Source organism: Myxocyprinus asiaticus, chromosome 29 (assembly GCF_019703515.2).
Source record: "Myxocyprinus asiaticus isolate MX2 ecotype Aquarium Trade chromosome 29, UBuf_Myxa_2, whole genome shotgun sequence".
NCBI classification, from domain to species: Eukaryota; Metazoa; Chordata; class Actinopteri; order Cypriniformes; family Catostomidae; genus Myxocyprinus; species Myxocyprinus asiaticus.
Window position 1 is genome coordinate 26217103 of NC_059372.1, and position 21618 is coordinate 26238720.

The window sequence follows — 21618 nt, forward strand, 5'->3', positions numbered from 1 at the left end:
GGGTCACCATTCACTTGCATTGTATAGAGAAATTCAAAACATCTTCGTTTGTGTTCTGCAGAAGTAAGAAAGCCATACACATCTGGGATGGCATGAGGGTGAGTAAATGACGAGAGAATTTGTCATTTTTGGGTGAACTATCTCTTTAATGTGGCATACTATTTTGTGTCTGTGTACATGACTGCAACATGAGCCATAATGTTATGCCATAGCAAAGTGCAGCAGGCTCTGCATTTTGGCTGGAAAAAAGGAAACCCAATAATGGAAGCAATGGAAATTTTCTGTGGCTCTCAAATTATGAACACCCTTAGGGCTGTACACAGATACATGTGAAAATACAGGGACAAAAGTACATTAACTGGAGAATTTTAAATGTAAGGATCATTACAAAGAATTGTTCAATCTAAAATTAGCACAAGAGCCTATAAGGGTAGCTTGAGAGAAAGGTAAAAGATAACAGTATTTAACCTTGGGTATGAACTTCAGAAACCAGCATTAGGAGAACGGTCACTAGGATGAGAGTCATCTGATCTGGGAAGAAGAATGGAGAGCAATGGGCCGGCATGATCGAGCTGGTATCAGTTAAAGACCTGTGAAAGAAATGATTACTGTGAGCAAGGATGCTGACTTTGGTCATTCCATCAAACCAACATCGCATGCAACGCTATTCATATCAACTTTTCAGGCTAAGTTCTCTGATGAAGCCACAGACAGACAATTCACAATGCTTTAATGTCTGAAACTCAGCTTTAATTATACCCTTCGAAATAACAAGGGACTGAGAGAGAGAGAGAGAGAGAGAGAGAGAGAGAGAGAGAGAGAGAGAAAAGGCTGCGCCCACACTTGTCATTAGGAGTGCCATTTAAGATAATTACAAGACAAGGGGAGGGAAAGCTGAACACCTGCTATAACATATTTATAACCCTAGGACTACATGTTCACATGTGTGTCTGCAAAATGTGAATGTAGCTTTAATATATAGAATATAGGTTTATATGTTTGATTATTTCATGTGAGCTAACCCACTTTCATTGAAACCCCTAACCTGTCCACATCAAAAATTAATGTTGTTAACAGACGAATCTTCTGAGTAGTGTGTTTGTATGATTAACATAAAAAATCCAGACTGTGAGAGAAGTGCAATTATTTGACACCTATTTAACATTTGACATCCATTGCTTCAGGCCAGTAATAAGAGGGTTTTTGCATGCACTGGCTTGTTATAATGAATACAGCGTAGCTGGACTGTAGAGCTCTGAATAAATGTTGAATCTCTTCAGACACCACACCTAAAATCAGCTGTCGAAATCTATTAACGCTAAACAGGCATTATGAAACCTTTCAGCTAAAACTCAAACAGCCCACAAATATGTGGAAACCTTCACATTCCTACTGGTGAGACTTTGCCCTCTGACCCATAATAAACTTATAAACAAGACAACCATGATTTATAGAAATAATGATAAACTCAGTCAGATTCGTAAAGCAATACGAGCAATTACAGCGAGGAAACATATTTGTTTTTAAAATTGAAGTTTTCTGTCTTTTGCAATACACGAATTCTCCAGAAACACACATATTCACAAATATGTCACAATGGATAAGGGTTTATCGGAAATAAGACAGTTTACCTGAAGTTGTTCTGTTCTTTCCGCTTGTACCTGGCGCATTCCACACAGGTAAGTGATGTTAACACACTGAGTTCCGTTCACTAACTTTCCATCCGCTCCCGATTCATGTCTCTGCTCTGGTGGGTTTGGTGTGAAATCTGATACGGTTCTTCGCCCTCCTCTTGTAATATAGAGGCGGGGAACACATTCAGGGTGGTATATCAGCTGTTCTGCAAAGCTGTGTCTCGGAACTTATAGGGGCCATTCACACCAAACACGTCTTTGTGCAAAAAAATAAATAAATAAATAAAAATAAAAATACCTACACGCAGCGGCACGACTAGAGCAGAACGCAATTTTGAACAGTTGGAGTTCTTTTTAACTTGACAAAGCGTCCAAAAAACCCAAGATAAAACGTCAATGTAGCGCATGTTTACATACAGTTGTGCTCAAAAGTTTGCATACCCTGGCAGAAATTGTGAAATTATGGCATTGATTTTGAAAATATGACTGATCATGCATTTTATTTAAGGATAGTGTTCATATGAAGCCATTTATTATCACATAGTTGTTTGGCTCCTTTTTAAATCATAATGATAACAGAAATCACCCAAATGGCCCTGATCAAAAGTTTACATACCCTTGAATGTTTGGCCTTGTTACAGACACACACAGGTTTAAATGGCAAGTAAAGGTTAATTTCCCACACCTGTGGCTTTTTAAATTGCAATTAGTGTCTGTGTATAAATAGTCAGTGAGTTTGTTAGCTCTCACATGGATGCACTGAGCAGGCTAGATACTGAGCCATTGGGAGCAGAAAAGAACTGTCAAAAGACCTGCGTAACAAGGTAATGGAACTTTATAAAGATGGAAAAGGATATAAAAAGATATCCAAAGCCTTGAAAATGCCAGTCAGTACTGTTCAATCACTTATTAAGAAGTGGAAAATTCGGGGATCTCTTGATACCAAGCCAAGGTCAGGTAGACCAAGAAAGATTTCAGCCACAACTGCCAGAAGGATTGTTCAGGATACAAAGAAAAACCCACGGGTAACCTCAGAAGAAATACAGGCTGCTCTGGAAAAAGACGGTGTGGTTGTTTCAAGGACCACAATACTTGTTGACCTCCTCTCCAAACATAGCGCTTATGGTTGTGACCATAAAGCTCTATTTTGGTCTCGTCATTCCAAATTACAGTGTGCCAGAAGCTGTGAGGCGTGTCAAGTTGTTGTCGGGCATATTGTAACCAGGTTTTTTTGTGACATTGGCTTCTTTCTGGCAACTCGACCATGCAGCTCATTTTTGTTCATGTATCGTCGTATTGTGCTCCTTGGGCTAAACTAACCCAGCAAGTTGGGTTGTTCATTTTAACACAGCAAATGGGTTGTTTATTCAACCCAAATGCTGGTTAATTTTTACAGGAATGCTGGGTTAATTTGATCTCATAAGTGGGTTAATATTTTCAGATGTTTTATCCTTTAAAAGATATTGTAAAATAAACCACACCATGAACAAATGTGTAAACATGGTAGCTCTTTTATATTTGGATGATTATAAATACATTCAGTGAGTACACTTAAACTATTTTACAAACATTTTAATAAACAGCATGTAGAACAATAAAATAACATTTATAATTAATGTTAAATACACTTGGCATTAAAAACATTAAACACCCATTGTATTATTAAAAGGATAGTTCACGAAAAAATGAAAAATCTCTCATTTATTCACCCTCATCCTAGATGTGTATGACTTTCTTCTGCTTCCAAAATTATTTGTTTTGTTTAGAATATTTCAGCTCTGTTGGTCCATTATATACAAGTGAATGGTGGCCAGAACTTTGAAGCTCTAAAAAGTACATAAGGGCAGCATGAAAGTAATCCATATGACTCCAGTAGTTTAATCCAAAGATATGATAGATGTGGGTGAGAAGCAGATCAATATTTAAATTCTTTCTTACTCTAAATCTCCACTTTAACATCAGAAAGAAAAACTAAACAGGTGCCATGTGTGACTTTTAAACGTGAAAGTGAAGATTTATAGTAAAAAACAAACAAACAAAAAACAAAAAAAAACCCCGTCATTTAACCACTGGAATCATATGGATTACTTTTATGCTGCATTTATGTGCTGTTTGGAGCTTCAAAGTTCTGGTCACCATTCATTTGCATTGTATGGATTGTATGAACCTACAGAGCTGAGATATTCTTCTAAAAATCTTTGCTTGTGTTCAGCAGAAGAAAGAAAGTCATACACATCTGGGATGGCATGAGGGTGAGTAAATGAGAGTATTTTCATTTTTAGGGTGAACTATCACTTTAAATGTTACTTATAATTCTAGTGTCTATTACTAGAAAACTATTTATGCAAAGAATGAATAAAATCCGTAAAATTAATTAAATTAAGAATTCAAAATGATCTATGTGCAGGCCTGCTTTGCTAAGTGTAGGAAGTAAGGGAATACAGCCTTGACATCTCAGCCAGTGTGAGGTACTCCACCATATTTGTTCCAACCTACAAAAAGACAATAAGAAAGAAAAGCAAAAAGGTTAAAGGAAGATATCAACCCATAATGTTAGCAATCTAACAGTCATCAGAATACTGGAAGCATGGTTAATAAATGTAAATGTTTCTGTGCAATAACAGGTTGAAGTTTGCACCAGTTTGTGATTTTTCACAGTCTTTGCCTCACTGGTGATGATTTTAAAGTAAAAAAAAAAAAAAAAACTCAGACTTTGATTCTAATATTTGATGGTTCATACTTTGTTTATTCATTAATAGTTACCTTAGGCTGCGGACCCCTCGTACAGAAGCCTTGTACAATTGGCTATCAACTGCCTCTTAAGCCGACATTTTTTCCTTCAGCTCAACCAACATGAATCTGCACACAGGACTGAGGGATTTCATAGGCAACAAGGATGCATCTATGCTGCCTTCAAAAATGTATCAGATAAAGCTATCTCAGTAGACAGGATGTGACACAAACATTGGATTCGGATGTGCCTCGGTCCCTTCCTACCTCCGTATACAGTCTCCTGGTTTCGGATGCAGCCATAATATATAACTGGATTGCTCATGACGTCATAACAGTGAAGACACTGCGCCACCATATTGCTATGCCCAAACATTCCAATGTCCCTATTGACTTAATAGGAAATCATCTCATTTCAGCGAGTAAACATTAGTCATCCAATCACTGATTTTATATCTGAAATCTGCATGTACACCCCTACAATGCAAACGTCCAACACATGTAATTATTTATTTATTTTTTCTCTCCTTTTCTCCCCAATTTGGAATGCCCAATTCCCAATGTGCTCTAAGTCCTCGTGGTGGCGTAGTGACTTGCCTCAGTCTGGGTGGTGGAGGAAGAATCTCAGTTGCCTCCGCGTTCAATCCGCACATTACCGCGGAGACAAAGCGTGTGTGGAGGCTTCACGCTATTCTCCACGGCATCCATGCACAACTCACCACACGCCCCACTGGGAGCGAGAACCACAACCGCAACCACGAGGAGGTTACCGCATGTGACTCTACCCTCCCTAGCAACCACGCCAATTTGGTTGCTTAGGAAACCTGGCTGGAGCCATTATTATTTATTTATTTAAAGTTGGGAATTTGTCCTGTTTCTTGAAAGCCAGAGCGAGTTATGTATATCTTTATCAAACAGTATCATGCTCTCTCTCCTTCTATCACACGCAAAGTTGGTTAAAATGAAACTGATATGCTAGGTTTAAATGGCAAACAAACACGTGTTTATGACATGTATCCATGTATGACTACAGAGAGCACTTCAATATGTAAACAAGCAAATCCCGGGCATTTAGAAATCCTGGTCTGACTTTTTAAATTCCTGTTCGGGGGTAAGGACGTATTGTCAACCTAAACAAGCAGCTATTTCAGCTTTTCATAATTGCATTACAACTTGTGGACAGTTTTCCCGCTTTCTTTGGTGATCGTTGTGCTGCACTGATAGACTGAACACCAGGGCAGGTGAATGCTCTGACATTGCGATCCACATATATCTTCTCCTTTGTGATGAATATTACCCAGAACGAGCAAATTAAACATTAAACATGATTGTCACAAGAGGGCGAAATGCAACTGTCGTATCTGCAGATCGGAGACGGTGAAACGGGGGTGTTTTCTCTTATCAGTCATTGATGCTCTATGAGAGTTTAGGCATACCAAGATGGCCGCTCGAACACTTCTGGTGGCTTCACCTCCTGCTGGCAGTTGAATGTTGCATCAGCGATCCAGTTCTACATATATATCAGTGGGCTAAAGGCACACCTTTGGTTTTTGGGAAATTTGCTTTTATCCCACAAAATGCATCAAGATCGAAAAAGGATTTCATTTTATTGAATATTGGTAGAGCAAAATAATTTGTGTGAAAACAAAAAACAACAGAAGGTTGTCTTGATTAAAATTCAGTTTTTAAAAAAGTTGGCGAGGGGCCTTTTACCCCACATTAAAAGGACCTCAGAGAATTTATAATGAAAACATGTAGAAATAGGGGCAATAGTTATAGGTCAAAATTTGTCAACTAATGCAAATAATCTTGAGACAGCAAGATGGTTTTTTTTTTTTTTTGTAACAAATTAAGATAATGCTTATTTAAAATAACTACTTAAGAAAAGAATGCACAATTTCCTGTCAATTTCCAACACATTTGGCAACTTATATCTCAAGTAGTCTATAAACAAATAAATCTCCATTGTGATTGGATCAGTCAAAGTGAGCCCGCTTTGAGCATTTTCCAGAACAAATCTATTCCCACCACTTAAAGGTGCAGTATGTCAGAAATACTTGTTTTTAATGACACCTGTGGCCGTTAAGTGCAGCCAGCTACCTGTTGCTCGTGCTCGCACGCACACACTCTAAAGGGACACGAGCGAGCGAGCCAGCGTCGACCAAAACAATGACGTAACTACAAAGAGACAACGTGATTCACTAGCATCATTAAAATTACAGTTATGATTGTTTTGCTACAAACTTTGAGACTGTATATTTGACTCTCCAATGCTGGAACAGGGCTAAAACAAAGTGTGGATGTAGGTCTGACTATGCGAGACTGTAGTTTGAAGTAATCACTTTTCTTTGCATGATATGTTGACTGCATTTATAGATAGTCTGTGTTGGCGTTAGCTAGCTAGCCAGCTTTATCAATAGCTGTTAGCTAAATTTAGTGGATGATGACAGTAGTTGTTTATAAATTAGACTGTACATTATAAATATGTTGACACAATTCAGTATTGATGTGATACCATCACAACTGTCATTTTGATACATCGATGCGCTACTGTTTTATAATAGATTGTATATATTTTCTGTATAACCAAGTTACGTTACACTAATGAATGGAGCTTTCTGCATTATCTTGAACATTGTCTAGCATTCATTTCATGTGTTATTGTAGTTTAGCTAAAATGACAGCTCAATCCTCATGGCACTATATTTCACATGCCAGGAATCAAATGCTCTGACGATGTTCACTCTAGTTTTCGCTCGTTCAAGATCACGTTCCCGCTTAGCCAGACAGGATTCAGTAATTTTTTTTTATTTTTTATTTTTGGCTTACTCTGAGTTTGTGTAGGAGTCGGTGTGGTGCTGGGAGCCAGACACTCGCTGGATTCCATCTCTAAGATACCATTACCTAGTGTTGCAGTTTGTTGTCGCTGTTGAATAGCGGAAGAGAAGCTACTGTCTGAGGCAAGGCTCTCGGGAGCGCGCAAAACCTCACATCCTTTGGATTTTCCCGGCAAAAGCGACCCGCTCCTTTCGCATGAAAATCAGTCTACAGGCTTTAATAGGCAACCTAGGAAGTCCGGGAAGGGCTCATTTTTTAAGTTGTATTACAAGCCGTTCACACATTGGCAAAAGGTGAATATTACATAAAAATTGTGTTTAATAGGGACCTTTAGCCGCTGCAACAGGGGTACTTTTCACTCCAAATTGGACAGTAATTGAAAAAATTTTGGTTTAATCACATCGAACAAAGCTGAAAATAACAAATTAATTTTGTCAAAAAATAAATTACATATTTCAGGAATTTTAATTTTCAACATTTAAAAAAATTATTAAATATTAGATCAAAGTGCCTTAAAATCAGCCTCTACACATCTCATGGATCCAGAACATGTTGCAGTGCATAATAACAAAGTACTGTAGTAGTTTTTGTTGCCAGTTTGGGAGAAAATAAAATCACACGTGCCTTTTTACCCCAGGAGGCCTTTAGCCATGTTGTATCCTCCTGTTTGCTTAAGAAACTTAAAGGTGCTGGTAGCGATTTTTACAGTTCACATAGCAAAAAAAGCAATGTAGCAAAATAGTGTTCTCAAACCATCTGACTACAGACAAATTTTCCCCCACGGTTTACAGAGACTAGTGCTGTAACTGAGACAAGTGTGATATTTCATTGCACCTATTTCATTGATATCTTTCAGAGAATAGGGACAATTTCTTCTTGATTTTATTATATATATATATATCTTACAGCACCTTTAATTACTTATTTTATATAACCAAACATTGCAACAACTTAATAAACACCCATAATTTCAATAAGCTATGTTTATATCCAGATATTTCATCTAGATATTGTTGGACATGTATAACTTTGTATAGCAGAACTTTCCTGGTAAAAAAATATTAATAAACAATATAAACAAACAACAACAACAAAAAAAGTCAATCCACTAAACAAATTCAATGAACCCAGTATCAGGTTGACGGATTTGCAAACTTTCTTCCCTCTACAAGAAAACTCCAAATAAATTAAACTAATAATATAATCTGCTTTGCTGAACACTGCCTCCCTCTCACCAGGCTGACAGAAATTGGCTGAATGATGATAAACCAAAGTAAACGAATGCCATTTATAAGTCTGCCGTGCATAAAGGTAAAAGGGAAGGAATCCATGTTCATGCATTATATTACAAAACATGTGCAAGTAATTCTCTCACATTCTATAGTTCATAAGAAAAGGAATTATTGCAGGGTACTGATTAAGAATTGATCTTTAGTAAAATAAGTCCTTTATTGTCATGTAAACAGAAATGAGTAAGGCCACTTGGGGAATTGGTCCTGTGCTGAGGCCACAAGCAGTTTTTAATCACTCAAGTAACTCTTAGAGTGTCTACCAAAGAGCAAAGTTTGTCTCTATTTCCTTAGTATAACAGAAACACATACTACAGAGATATAACCTAGTGCATTATACCACAAATGTCCAGTGGCTTTTTTATGCCTTTTCAACTCATAACTGGGTCTTGTTCTCTATCTGTGGTTGACATGACTGTCTAAAAGGAGAACATTCCTAGTGTCTTTTCAGCCCTCTTAAGTATAGATATGATATGGCATTATATGTCCTCCTCAGTCTAATGAAGAATCTCATGCTCCTCTTCATCATTTGTGTCTTCATAATAGTCATCTTTGGTCTGCAGAAGTGGAAGCTCAAGGTCTGGGTTGTCTCTGCCTGGAAGCTGTCGCACCGCAGGGGTTTTTCCTAGAAAGACAAAAAGACCCAGAAACTAAAAGCACAGATAATACCAGGCCTGCCCTTAAGCAAAACAATTAGCGAATCAGGTTGTCTGTGGTGTCACGTCTGTATGTGAATGAGAGAATCCAGCTTTGCACAATTCCTTCTTCCCAAAGGCCTGCTGTTGAATGGCCTAAATGTCTAGGAATATGATTAATTCCCGATTAGGTATTGGTATAATATGACAGTGTCTTGGAATTGTGCTGAGAAACGTAATGAGAACTGGAATACACCGGTAAAGAGTTTGCAAGTGACCACATGGTTAACACAAATGTACGAAGATCTTTTACATACAAAAATAACACACTAACCCCAACAACTAGATGAATCAGCTGTGCCATGTAAATGAGTTACATATCGAGTTACCAACTCCCACATGAGCCATACCTTTGTTATAGTATGTTTTGAGGCCAATATGCAGTGATATGCCAGACAGACAGACAGCAAAGCCCAGCCAGTTCACAGTACTCATTTTATCCCCCATGAACTCCACTGCCAGCAGCAGAGTGCACACCTCCTACAGGTGACAAAACCAAAGACAAGACAGGGAAATGTGTTTCAGTGGAATGTCTGTTTGAATATTTTAATATGAAGGTTTTGCTTTGAAAACTAGCTGAACTACTGAGAATGGCAAAAAAAAAATAAAAAGCTACAGTATGTATAGAAAGAGGTTTTGCATGGGAAAAAAGAGGAATACAAAAAATAATTGTAATTTAAACAAATGTAAAAAAAAAAAAAAAAAAAAAAAAAACATGTAATAAATACGTTCATATTGGTTGTGAAAGTAACTAAGAAATTCCTAAAAACGTATTCTCACCTTAAAAATGCCCGCAATAGACAGTGTGAGGCTGGATGTGCGGGACACCAACAGGAACTCTGAGAAGCCGAGCCCAAAAGCCAGCACACCACCCACAGACAGAGTCACCAGAGAGTAAAACAGGTGGGAGACCTCACTGACACGGAAGAGCTTCTCCGTGGTACTCACACTCAACCCTGATCATGCATAACACAGGACGAAGACACAAATGCACTGGTGACAAGACACAACATATTTCAGACTTATGATATACAGACTTACAGTATCTCACGAAAACTGTAAAAAATGTGCAGGTAACATTTTACTGTAATGTGATCAAATATATACAACATTATTTACAGAAAATGTTAAAGTACAATTGTAAGTATACATTATAGCAGTATTTGTTGTACTGAATCTATGCCTATGAATTTATGCCTTTAAAACAAATACCACAATACAATAAATACTCATATTTTTAAAAAGTCTTTATATATAAGTGTGTGTGTGTGTGTGTGTGTGTGTATGTATATGTATGTAATATATATATATATATAATGTATACACATATATGCAGTGCCTTGAAAAAGTACCCCCTGTGCAGTTTTCACAGTCTTGTGTCAGATTCCAAATTTAGAATATATTGAAGTATGATGATTTTTTCCCCTAGCTGGTACAACGTATAGCATATCATGACATATAAAAAAAAAAGTCAAAATCCCTTAAAATGATTATTTTTTAAGCCTAAACAGTGAAACATGCTGGTAGTAGCATCATGTTATAGGGATGCTTTTCAGCAGCAGGGACTGACAATCTTGTGAAGATTGATGGGGTAATTAATGCCACAGAATAACACAGAGATTTTGGATAAGAACCTACTCCACTCTGCCAGAAAGTGTAAAATTAGGAGGTAGTTTGTGTTTCAGCAAAGCCAGGGTAACACTGGAGTGGCTTAAAATGAATAAAACTTATGTCCTTGAGTGGTTCAGTCAGGGTCTTGACCTCTAATCTGTGGAGAGACCTCAGAATTGCTGTCCACTGCCAATTCCCAACTAACTTGGTACAGCTTGAGCAATTTTGCAAAAAGGAATGGGCTAATATTGCTTCATCACATTGTGCAAAGTTGAATTATCCAAAAAGATGTAATCAGAGACAATACTATTTTAGAAAAATACAATTGTAATTTTTTTAATGTTTGTAATCAGTGACCGTGTGTAAGCAGCATATGTATCTAACATAATTCCGTATTTTCAGTAAGCAGAATTATTAGCTAATATTTGCATTTGGTGTCACCATTGCCCTGTTCTGGGCTGTTTTTAGTCCCAGTACATTTCTGATGGATCATTTAGCACTTTTAGCTACATTTTTAAGGAAACAAACTGTTTTGCATAGGTCTATAAAGTAATAATAATAATAATAATTGAAAAACATTCAATCTTAACTTTTCTTGATTCACGCTTAGTTTAAAGAACCATGAAACAAAATGAACTGTGAGTTCAGTATCATGAACTGAACCGAATCGTAAGATACAGTGCATCCGGAAAGTATTCACAGCACTTCACTTTTTCCACATTTTGTTATGTTACAGCCTAATTCCAAAATGGATTCAATTTATTATTTTCCTCAAAATTCTACAAACAATACCCCATAATGACAACGTGAAAGAAGTTTGTTTGAAATCTTTGCAAATTTATAAAAAAATTAAATTAAATTAAATTTAAAAAAAAATCACATGTACATAAGTATTCACAGCCTTTACCATGACACTCAAAATTGAGCTCAGCTGCATCCTGTTTCCACTGATCATCCTCGAGATGTTTCTACAACTTGATTGGAGTCCACCTGTGGTAAATTCAGTTGATTGGACATAATTTGGAAAGACACACACCTGTCTATATAAGGTCCCACAGTTAACAGTGCATGTCAGAGCACAAACCAAGCCATGAAGTCCAAGGAATTGTCTGTAGACCTCTGAGACAGGATTGTATCGAGGCACAGATCTGGGGAAGGGTACAGAAAAATTTCTGCAGCATTGAAGGTCCCAATGAGCACAGTGGCCTCCATCATCCGTAAATGGAAGAAGCTTGGAACCACCAGGACTCTTCCTAGAGCTGGCCGCCCGGCCAAACTGAGCGATCGGGGGAGAAGGGCCTTAGTCAGGGAGGCGACCAAGAACCCGATGGTCACTCTGACAGAGCTCCAGCATTTTTCTGTGGAGAGAGGAGAACCTTCCAGAAGAACAACCATCTCTGCAGCACTCCACCAATCAGGCCTGTATGATAGAGCGTCCAGACGGAAGCCACTCCTCAGTAAAAGGCACATGACAGCCCGCCTGGAGTTTGCCAAAAGGCACCTGAAGGACTCTCAGACCATGAGAAACAAAGATTGAACTCTTTGGCCTGAATGGCAAGCGTCATGTCTGGAGGAAACCAGGCACCGCTCCTCACCTGGCCAATACCATCCCTACAGTGAAGCATGGTGGTGGCAGCATCATGCTGTGGGGATGTTTTTCAGCAGCAGGAACTGGGAGACTAATCAGGATCGAGGGAAAGATGAATGCAGCAATGTACAGAGACATCCTTGATGAAAACCTGCTCCAGAGCGCTCTGGACCTCAGACTGGGGTGAAGGTTCATCTTCCAACAGGACAACGACCCTAAGCACACAGCCAAGATAACAAAGGAGTGGCTACGGTACAACTCTGTGAATGTCACTGAGTGGCCCAGCCAGAGCCCAGACTTGAATCCGATTGAACATCTCTGGAGAGATCTGAAAATGGCTGTGCACCGACGCTCCCCATCCAACCTGATGGAGCTTGAGAGGTCCTGCAAGGAAGAATGGGAGAAACTGCCCAAAAATAGGTGTGCCAAGCTTGTAGCATCATACTCAAAAAGACTTGAGGCTGTAATTGGTGCCAAAGGTGCTTCAACAAAGTATTGAGCAAAGGCTGTGAATACTTATGTACACGTGATTTGTTTTTATTTTTAATAAATTTGCAAAGATTTCAAACAAACTTCTTTCATGTTGTCATTATGGGGTATTGTTTGTAGAATTTTGAGGAAAATAATGAATTTAATCCATTTTGGAATAAGGCTGTAACATAAAATGTGGAAAAAGTGAAGCGCTGTGAATACTTTCCGGATGCACTGTAAGTGAACCGTTACACCCTTAAATGAATACTTATAAATTTTTTTTATGTTATATGCTTATTATACTTTGCTTAATTTTTGGGCCCTGTTGCAGAGTTCAGTGATTCACAAATATAAAAAAATCTGTTAAAATTACTCAATCTCAGGTTGTGCAAATCATTTGAGTGAAATAATGGTTGGGGGCTGAGTACATTAAGGCACTGTGCATATATCTATATTAGTATAAAAACACAACATTTCTCTTTTTATATTTCACAAATATTTGGGGGTAAATATGACATTTCTTTTTGAGTTTCACCCTTACAGAAGATAAAATCTGCACAGTGTATGTAGCCTAGAAAAATAATAAACACAGCTCAAAATCCAGAGGGAAGTCAGCGAGGCATGCAAAATAAAAATAAAACATACATCTAACTAACCCTCATTAAGAAGAAACAGAGGAAAGAGGCCCAGCAACATGAGGGGCTGCAGATGGTACATGGTGTCAATGGGGTTCTGGAGGCCTGTGTTGAATAGAGATGGACATAACAATCAATCATACACTACAGAATGAACACATTATAACAAAACATGCTGACACAGCCGCTCCCGCCCCCCAAGTTTCTGACCAAGACTTACCCAGCTCTGATTTCTGCATAAGAACTTGGGTGAGAGTCCAACGGATTCCTCCAATAAAAGATGCCAAGAGGACCATGATGAAGCCCTCCAGATTAAACTGGGTAGACTTGAGAGTGAACATGAACAGACCACTGGCAATCAGCAACACCACTAGGATCAGGAATGGGTTCTGTTGGGTTAAAAGTACGGGAACACTTCTAGATCCAGGGTCATTCTCAAACACAAGCACACATGTAAACTACAGTGAACACTTGTTACCAAGGCTTGGTAGTAATTTAATGCATGCTAAATCAAAAGTGATCTTAGACCGGCATCCTGTGGGTTATAGAATTGATTTTTCACTCTTAATGCACTTTGCAACTGCATGCATTACTGACTGCTTGCCATTAAAATTCCAAGTACTAAGTACCAAAATGGAGAGGAAGCTTTCTGCCTTTGTCTTGTGATGAGGAGGAGGGCGTGGCAAGGCCGTGAGGATGCACGCCTGGCGCTGAGTTGCCCCAATCAGCGGGAGAGTGAGAGAGATAAGAGGACCCGGAGACGCCAGAGAGAGAGAGAGAGAGAGAGACAGACACGCGGCAGTGTGTGTGTCTACGTGTCAGTGTGAAGCAGTGTGTTATTGTGTGTGACTGAAAAGTGCAATAAATGTCTATGTGTACTGTTCAACCCAGTCCCAGCTTCCTCCTTCCCACACAACAATGAACCTTGTTACACTGGTGCCGAAACCCAAGGAGGAGGAAGGATTCGCTGTCATGGAGTCCGCATGCCGTCCGCCAGGAGGTGGAGGAGCCCGATGCCATCCGCCTTGAGGCAGTGCAGCTGGCTGAGGACCATGTGACGGAGTGTTCGGGGGCCTGCAAACCGGAGTGTTTTTTTTTCTCTCCCTCTCCGCTCTCTCTCTCTCAGGCTCTCCCGCTCTCTTTCTCTCTCCCCTCTCCTTCCCCTCATCCTACTCAGGTTCCCAGGAGGCGGGGAAGACCAGCCGGCGGCAGAATGGCCGAAGGGGCAACTCCTCCCCTCCAGGGAGGGAGGGAGGAGAGAGTAGGTCAGGCCGGTTGGTTCCCCGGCCTGAATCGGGCAATGGGGGTATGTGATGAGGAGGAGGGTGTGGCCGGGCCGTGAGGATGCACGTCTGGCACAGAGTTAATTAAAAGTCTTTTTGGTTGTTAACCCAATTCCCACATCCTCCTTTCCGATGAACAAGAGGCGTGTCTGCCACATGTCTCTATACATAGAACAGTGATGGAAGCTGGAAGAAATCACAAGGTACTGCTAAAAAAATACATTTATGGGGCTTTGTTGTATATGACTTTATATAAAGATTGTATGTTTCATTTGAGTTAAGATTGTACGTATTTTTTTTTTTATGAGATTTGTCTTGAATTTATTTTCCTTCTTTTATGGTTTAATAATCTGTATAAATCAGCTGTATTAAATTAAAGTTTCAAAAAGTCCAGTCTATAAATTTCCTTCCCAGCAAAGGTCTGAGCAAACCTAACTCAGGAGTCAATATCTTGTATGACTATTGAATTAAATGAACAACATGCATTAGAGGAATATTCATTGCAGGGCCTCACTGTCCTGTTTTAGAGTTTGAGATGTTGTGGACTTTTCAGGGCGAGGGGTCACAGGTTCAAACCTTGCTTGATTGACATTATGTTTTTAAAGCAAATAAAATTGCAACTGTAAGCAAGGGCGGATTTAGGGTCAGTGTGTAATCACGGCTTAGTCTAGACCTCTGTGAATATGCATGGGGCCATCCTTTGATTCAAGATTGGAATATAATACACTTTATAATAAAACTTTTAATGTTGCATCTGTGAGGTGTCATTTAACATAAAACTAAAAGGTCTCACTAACTTTTGTCTCAACCTAAAATATGCTCAAAGATCAGAAGTTGCGCACCTTAAACCTGTTCTTTAAAGCATGATTAAGAAAAAAAAAATGGTCCCCTTCGGCTTTCCTTTATTCAATGCACATTGTGTGCAATTGACCGTTCTATGATTCTTCGGGTGTTTTAAGTTGGTTTAAAAGATAGCAGGCTGTAATAGGCTAAAATAGGAGCGCATGAAAAAAAAAAGAGAGTTGCTAGATTCCGCAAAGTTTGTGAGGTTCATGCCATGGTGTCTTAAAAGAATGAAACTGTAACTAAAACTGTAATATGAAACCGTAATAAAGATGCACACACCTATTCAATTTCAATAATGTAAACTTCCATTTATTTGTCTCTAGCAGGCTTCAGTGAACATCAAATAGAACATTTTTGAGAAATATCGATGGATTCCCATTTGTTAACTTATCATTTCTTCAGAAAGATTTGTCATTCATGTCCATTTTCCACTAAATTACCTATTCAATAGCGTTAAAATTTTCTAATACTCTCAAATTGCGTAAATTACATGCATCCACAACGGGTAGGCTGCTTTGATTATTGGCCATGCCAAATATGTACATTAGAAATTATTACATCATGCATACCTCACAAGACAGGGCCTTCCACATACTGTTACTACGATATTATCTTATTGTATATTAATATTTTCATGCATTAACATAAAAAGTTGTATATGTTAACATTTGTTCATGCACTATGAACTAACAATGAACAATTGTATTTTTTTTAGTAACTAAGATTGATAAATGCTGTAAAATATTGTTCACTGTTAATTCATAATAGCTAATGCATTAACTAATGTTAATGAACCTTATTGTGTCAAATTATGTCATCATTACTCGCTTGTTGTTCCAAACCTGTCTGACGTTCTATCTTCCGTGGAACTCAAAAGGAGATGTTAGGGAGAATGTTAGTTTCTGTCTCAATCCACTTTTATTTTATGGAGAAAAAAAGATGCTGTGACAGTGAATAGTGACTGTGACTAACATTCTGTCAAAAATCTAATTCTGTGTACCTTAGAAGAGAGAAATTCATACAGGCTTGAGGGTTAGTAATGATTTACCATGTTCTTAATCCCTATCAGGTGCAAATGATGACAATGGAGGCTTTTCTTTTTTTCTATCTTACGTCCTTTCTTTTGTTTTTGTCTCCGGACAAGTAACTTTTTTATTTGGACAAGTGAATGACCAATTTACTTGTCCGAAGGACAAGCACATGACGATGCTTAATGTCGAGCCCTGTAATGGGTGTTTTCCCGATGACTGCAAAATTCCAGCTAAAAAGTTTGGAAGAGTAAGTCCAAATGGACTTGGTTTCAAAGCCGCATTCCACAGCTCCGGTGTGGGAACATTTTAGCTTTAAGCCGAGAGGAGAGTCCATTAATGTGAACAAGCCGGTATACTGACTTTGTTTAAAAACAGTGGCAATGAAAAGTGGCAATACAACTAACCTAAAAACTCTAAATCATAACCATCCCATCCAGTTTTCCGAGCTGGGAACAAAAACCGCAGTTGGAGATGAAGAGAGGTCTTCGCGATTTAAATTATTATTATTTTTTTTGACATTCCAATTCCAATGTCTGAATAAGAATTAAGAATTAAAATTTCATTGCTGTTTGAAAGGGTGTACTTGCTTTTATATGCCATTATATTATCATTATATCTGTGGCATAATATGGTCTTACAATGACAGTAATATCGTTTATCGCAATTATTTCTGGGACAATATATCATCCAACAAAAGTAGTCATCGTGACAGGCCTGGTCACTGCAGCTGTTATTTGCTCCACAGTGCATATTCTATAAACAATCTGCTTTCTGTCTCATTCTGTGAATGGAATCCACATGAGATCAGTAAAAGAAGCTGTTGTAACCACGATGATGATTGAAAGCTGTATGTACTGTATTATTCAGTAGCCTACTGTAAGTGCCGCCCATGATGCAAGTATATCAGAACCAGACATGTATTTGCTGCATTTTGTGATTTTGGACTGAAGTCTCCCTTAAAATGTCTGGAATTGCCTATGATTTTTTGAAAATGTACAGGTTAGTAGCATTACCTTTTAAGAGAAAGAAATAAAAAAATACTAGTACAATCAAAATAATCAACTGTTGTAAACAAATTGGTGACTTTTGGTATAAAGCACTCAGAGCTGACAAGTTTTCCTATTAACAGGGAAGGAGCATGTAAAAAGCATTCCACAAATTTTAATTTTTAACGAAAGGTAGTTTTGCCATTTAAGAGAAGATGATCTAAAGATGACAGACCTAAGATTTCTCCTGAATGTTAAAATATACTTCACTTTCCATAACCACAGTAGGAATGCGCTTTTGAAAAATTGCCTTAATTTCCATTAACTGCCCACTAGAACATGCTATTATTTATGCGGCCTGGAGGAGGAGAATGATAATACATTCCCCTTACATGGACAGACTGCAGCTACCAGCACAGAGTTGGAATAAATAAATAAATAAATAAATAGAAGCCTTAAAAAACATTGCTAAGGGACAGCATGATGTTGCCTTGTGCAACAATGTTTTGCATCACCATTACAGTAAACCAGAAGTGCTTGCTACAAATCATTAAAACATTTCGGAGCTAAAACAAGTTTCAAACTGCTCTTTAGCTAGCCATTTACTTGACAATTTAAATTACGTTTAAATATGCTAAAAAAATAAAAATAATAATCCGCCATGATACTAATTATGGTTAAAAGGGTTTTGGGGCAGCTTCTTTTGAACAATAGCTTCCCTTTCTTAGTCTTTCAGTCTTAGGATCAATAGTACACTGACATTCAATAAGAAAATAACTTACCGGCTCCTCTAGTTTGAAGACCAGGGAGAAAAAGAGAATGAAGAGTACAGCCGAAGACTTGGTCATGGTGTACCTAGAGGAAGCATATTTCAATGAACATTATTATGTCATTTCAAATTGACTTCTATTACAATGCAAGGCACCCAGTCTGTCGAAGAAAAAACAACATGCTTACAAACTGATAGTGATGAAAAGGAAGCTCCAGTTGGATAGTCCGATGTCTAGCGCTGTTGCCAGGGCTGATGGACACAGACAGACAATGTGGATGGAACGAAAGAACTTTTTGCCAATTAACAAAACTCATTAAAAGTATAGATATAATAATGAACCACTTTATCACTAATAGACAAGTCAAAGATGTGGTGCATTGAGCTGTGCTCATGCTCTCAACATATAAGAGCTGTTGGTTCACAGCAACAGGTTTGAGTCTGACCCGAGTCATGTCCTGATCTCAATCTTTCTTTCTGAAGGGGCGGCCACACTACGGTTTTGTGCATGTAATAACAAAAAATATTATATTAAAAATGTATAAATATACTGTCTACTCACTTTCCTGCAACAATAAAACACACAGCTTTGAAATATGTATTCTTTAAATTGGGCCAAGAGGTCAGTGTGTGACGTTTCTAACTTCTACTGGTCCCTGTCTTTCTGTCATTCAGATTCGACTTGTGTATGCAGCAAACTGCAAAATTTCTTTGCATGAGCTTGCGTTTCAGTTCACCAACATTCAGATGCATTTGAATGGGAGTGAAGTGAGCATGAAGTGTAGTGTGACCATGGTTTCACCCCTACTTTCCTGCAAACACTCACTCTACTTTCCCATAAATAAAAACTAGGTAAACCCCTGAAAATAATAATAATTATAAAAAAAAAAGGTAGAAAAGGTTTGAATCATTTTACATTTTATGCTAAAACTTGATAAAAATGAATTGATCATGAACAAAAGTTGGTGCTGAGGGAGTAGTTGATTCATACACATAAAAAGCATGCCCCTGCTCTGATGCTTTTGTTTTTCCTGTGAGGCTGCCAATTAGAATGGGGTGGAGACCCTAGGCTAGGCTAAGCAAGGTAAGACAAGTTTATTTATAGCACGTTTCACACACAATGACAATTCAAAGTGCTTTATATAAAATGATAAAGAAAATATAAGATCAAATTCATTTTAAAACCAATTAAGAACAAGAAATAAGAATAAAATGTAAATAAATAAATATTTTACTCTAACCAGCTACACATGAAGCCTATTTTAATAGGTGCTGGCTTCACTTCATGACGGCTGCTGCTGTCCCAATATTTTCATTGTTAACTTTTTACCCTGGCCAACGGGACTTTTGTTTTCTACTTTTGATGCTGTGTTATGTTGGTCCCAAACTAGAAATATAAAACATATGAAATTATACTTTTAAATATGAAACTAAATTTTGAAGTATATGCTCTGACATGACAAAAATAAAGTTTAAGGATGCTCTGATGCGGCATTTCATTTACACAGAACCAAAGTAGCATCAGAACTGCCTTTGATACTAAGGGCTGAGGTGGGTCAGAGCAAGCATAATTTAGTCTAGCTTTTATGCACCATTGAGTCTATACATAGAATTTTAAGCAGGCCCAGAGCAGTCTTAACTCAGCTGTGTTAAGACGCCTTTGGAGGCATCAGTAAGAATAGGTTTTATATTAAAAATCAATCAGTAATTTTTTTGTATCGTATGAAATTTTTCCCCCCAGCAAAGCTTGTTTATTGTAAAGACAACGAAACATGCAACAAAAAAATATAAATATCATTCCTGACACACACACATATATATATTATATATATATTTTTTTTTTTTTTTGTAGTGGGGCCAGCGAAAATTTTGGCAGGACAAGTAAAAATTTGAACTACTGGCCCGACTGGGCAAGCAGAGAAAAAAAAACCAATTAACACTGAACCCTGAAGAAGAAAAATTAAATAATCCAACCTGTTGGGGCCACTTTAGAAAGGTAAACTTTCCAGGAGAGGGTTACTCGAGGCTTTCCCGTCCAGCACTGCATTGCAGAGCGTGTCAGTGTAGAGAAACAGAATATTATAGTGAGGTGGACTAGGGTCATGAATAAAGGAAAGTGGAAGTCCTAAAGCAAATGGAAATGACAAAACAGTATTAAAGACAGCCATATCATTCCAACCCAACAGTACAAGTGAGGACTCATTAATACAAAAAATATAAGTTACAAAAAAAATTACATGCGAATTTCAATGTGGTGGATCTATACCTCACCTTCATGAGCCACTTGTTGTAGAATGTTATACCAATTGAAAATACATAGTAGAAAAGCACCAAGCCCACAGTGCGCAGCGCCCTGCAGATGAACTGCATTGGGCACGCCATCCTGGACAACCCGGATCGAAGGTGCAGCTTCCTCTAGATTGTTATGAATGTAAGGGAAGTAACTTTTAGTCCGATTTAAGCCAGTGTGAAAAAGATGTGGTCCACGAAGAGACACACAGTATAGTAACATATGGAGAGAGTCAAACGTTGAGTAGATAAGATTATGCAGGGCCAAAGTTTGACTTTCGTGCGTCGATTGCGCCGTATTGGTCTAATGAAAAGTGCAAAACATGTCCACACTTTATAACATAGGAGGCTGCATTTTTATGAGGTGTAATACACTGTTGTAATCAATGTGTTAAATTACTGGCTAAAATGTAGTCAATCAACAACAATTCCTTTATCAGATCTTGGTTCAACATGTTCTCAAGCATCGCGACCATTGAAAAGTTTGTTACCTGATTGATGCGTCACGCGCACGCTGGCTGTAACATTTACTGCAGCTAACTAATATTAGCTTTAGTCAGTGATCACATGTTTTCTTACCTCCGCGTTTACGTAGTCCTCGTAAACCACAGGCCCGTAACATTAAACGCTATGTAACCATTATCTGCACACGTGCTGTAGTGACATTGCGCGCGCGACTTCATCATACAAGTGTGTCATTCATATAATTATATGTTTGTCAAGCAACAGGCACCCCTGTGTAGTTACTTATGCTATGACGTGGACGTTTCTGTGCTGACATATACAGCGCAGCTCGGGAAAACTTGAATTCCACACCTAACAGATCAATCGAAGCGTTTTAAAATGAAATGTTTTTTATTTTCTTTATGTAAATTCTCTCACTCGTTCTTTAAGCCATTGTGAATTGCGCCAGATCGCTGAAC

The 21618-nt window shown here is 38.2% G+C and overlaps 2 protein-coding genes and 1 long non-coding RNA gene across 5 annotated transcripts in view; all 3 read right to left on the reverse strand.

Annotated features, from left to right (window-relative positions):
• Window positions 1-1751, reverse strand: part of LOC127419710 (collagen alpha-1(XX) chain-like) — a 58200-nt gene extending 56449 nt beyond the window's left edge. Inside the window, exons 1-2 of the mRNA XM_051661358.1 lie at window positions 1632-1751; window positions 469-590 (exon numbers count right to left, since the gene is read on the reverse strand). Of these exons, the coding sequence (XP_051517318.1) occupies window positions 469-565 (97 nt within the window). The 5' untranslated portion in view covers window positions 566-590; window positions 1632-1751. The remainder of the gene's footprint in view (window positions 1-468; window positions 591-1631) is intronic.
• A 2135-nt stretch (window positions 1752-3886) lies between these two features.
• On the reverse strand, window positions 3887-7291 carry LOC127419717 (uncharacterized). The gene is made up of 3 exons (XR_007893714.1): window positions 7194-7291; window positions 4398-4493; window positions 3887-4126 (listed from the first exon to the last, which is right to left on the reverse strand). It is a non-coding gene; the product is annotated as an uncharacterized LOC127419717 (long non-coding RNA).
• A 775-nt stretch (window positions 7292-8066) lies between these two features.
• Window positions 8067-21611, reverse strand: slc35c2 (solute carrier family 35 member C2). Of its 3 annotated transcripts, none has more exons than XM_051661361.1 (10): window positions 21275-21611; window positions 20678-20821; window positions 20381-20531; window positions 18595-18658; window positions 18420-18492; window positions 13712-13880; window positions 13513-13596; window positions 9967-10142; window positions 9537-9666; window positions 8067-9116 (listed from the first exon to the last, which is right to left on the reverse strand). In XM_051661361.1, exons 2-10 carry the CDS (start codon window positions 20786-20788, stop codon window positions 8989-8991), a joined length of 1086 nt encoding a protein of 361 aa, XP_051517321.1. In that variant the 5' UTR covers window positions 20789-20821; window positions 21275-21611; the 3' UTR covers window positions 8067-8988. The 3 variants fall into 3 exon arrangements, with proteins under 3 accessions (XP_051517321.1, XP_051517322.1, XP_051517323.1); XM_051661362.1 differs by lacking the exon at window positions 21275-21611 and adding an exon at window positions 21187-21257; XM_051661363.1 differs by having other exon boundaries at window positions 9461-9666; window positions 20678-21611.
• Window positions 21612-21618: the final 7 nt, after the last annotated feature.

Bases quoted from the DNA above. Each gene is read 5' to 3' on its own strand.
- slc35c2 (XM_051661361.1), bottom strand. From the start codon at position 20,788: ATGGCGTGCCCAATGCAGTTCATCTGCAGGGCGCTGCGCACTGTGGGC. The intron at 13,597-13,711 runs GTAAGTCTTGGT...TATTCAACACAG, and splicing joins TATGCAGAAATCAGAGCTGG to GCCTCCAGAACCCCATTGAC. The intron at 9,667-9,966 runs GTGAGAATACGT...TGTCACCTGTAG, and splicing joins CTATTGCGGGCATTTTTAAG to GAGGTGTGCACTCTGCTGCT.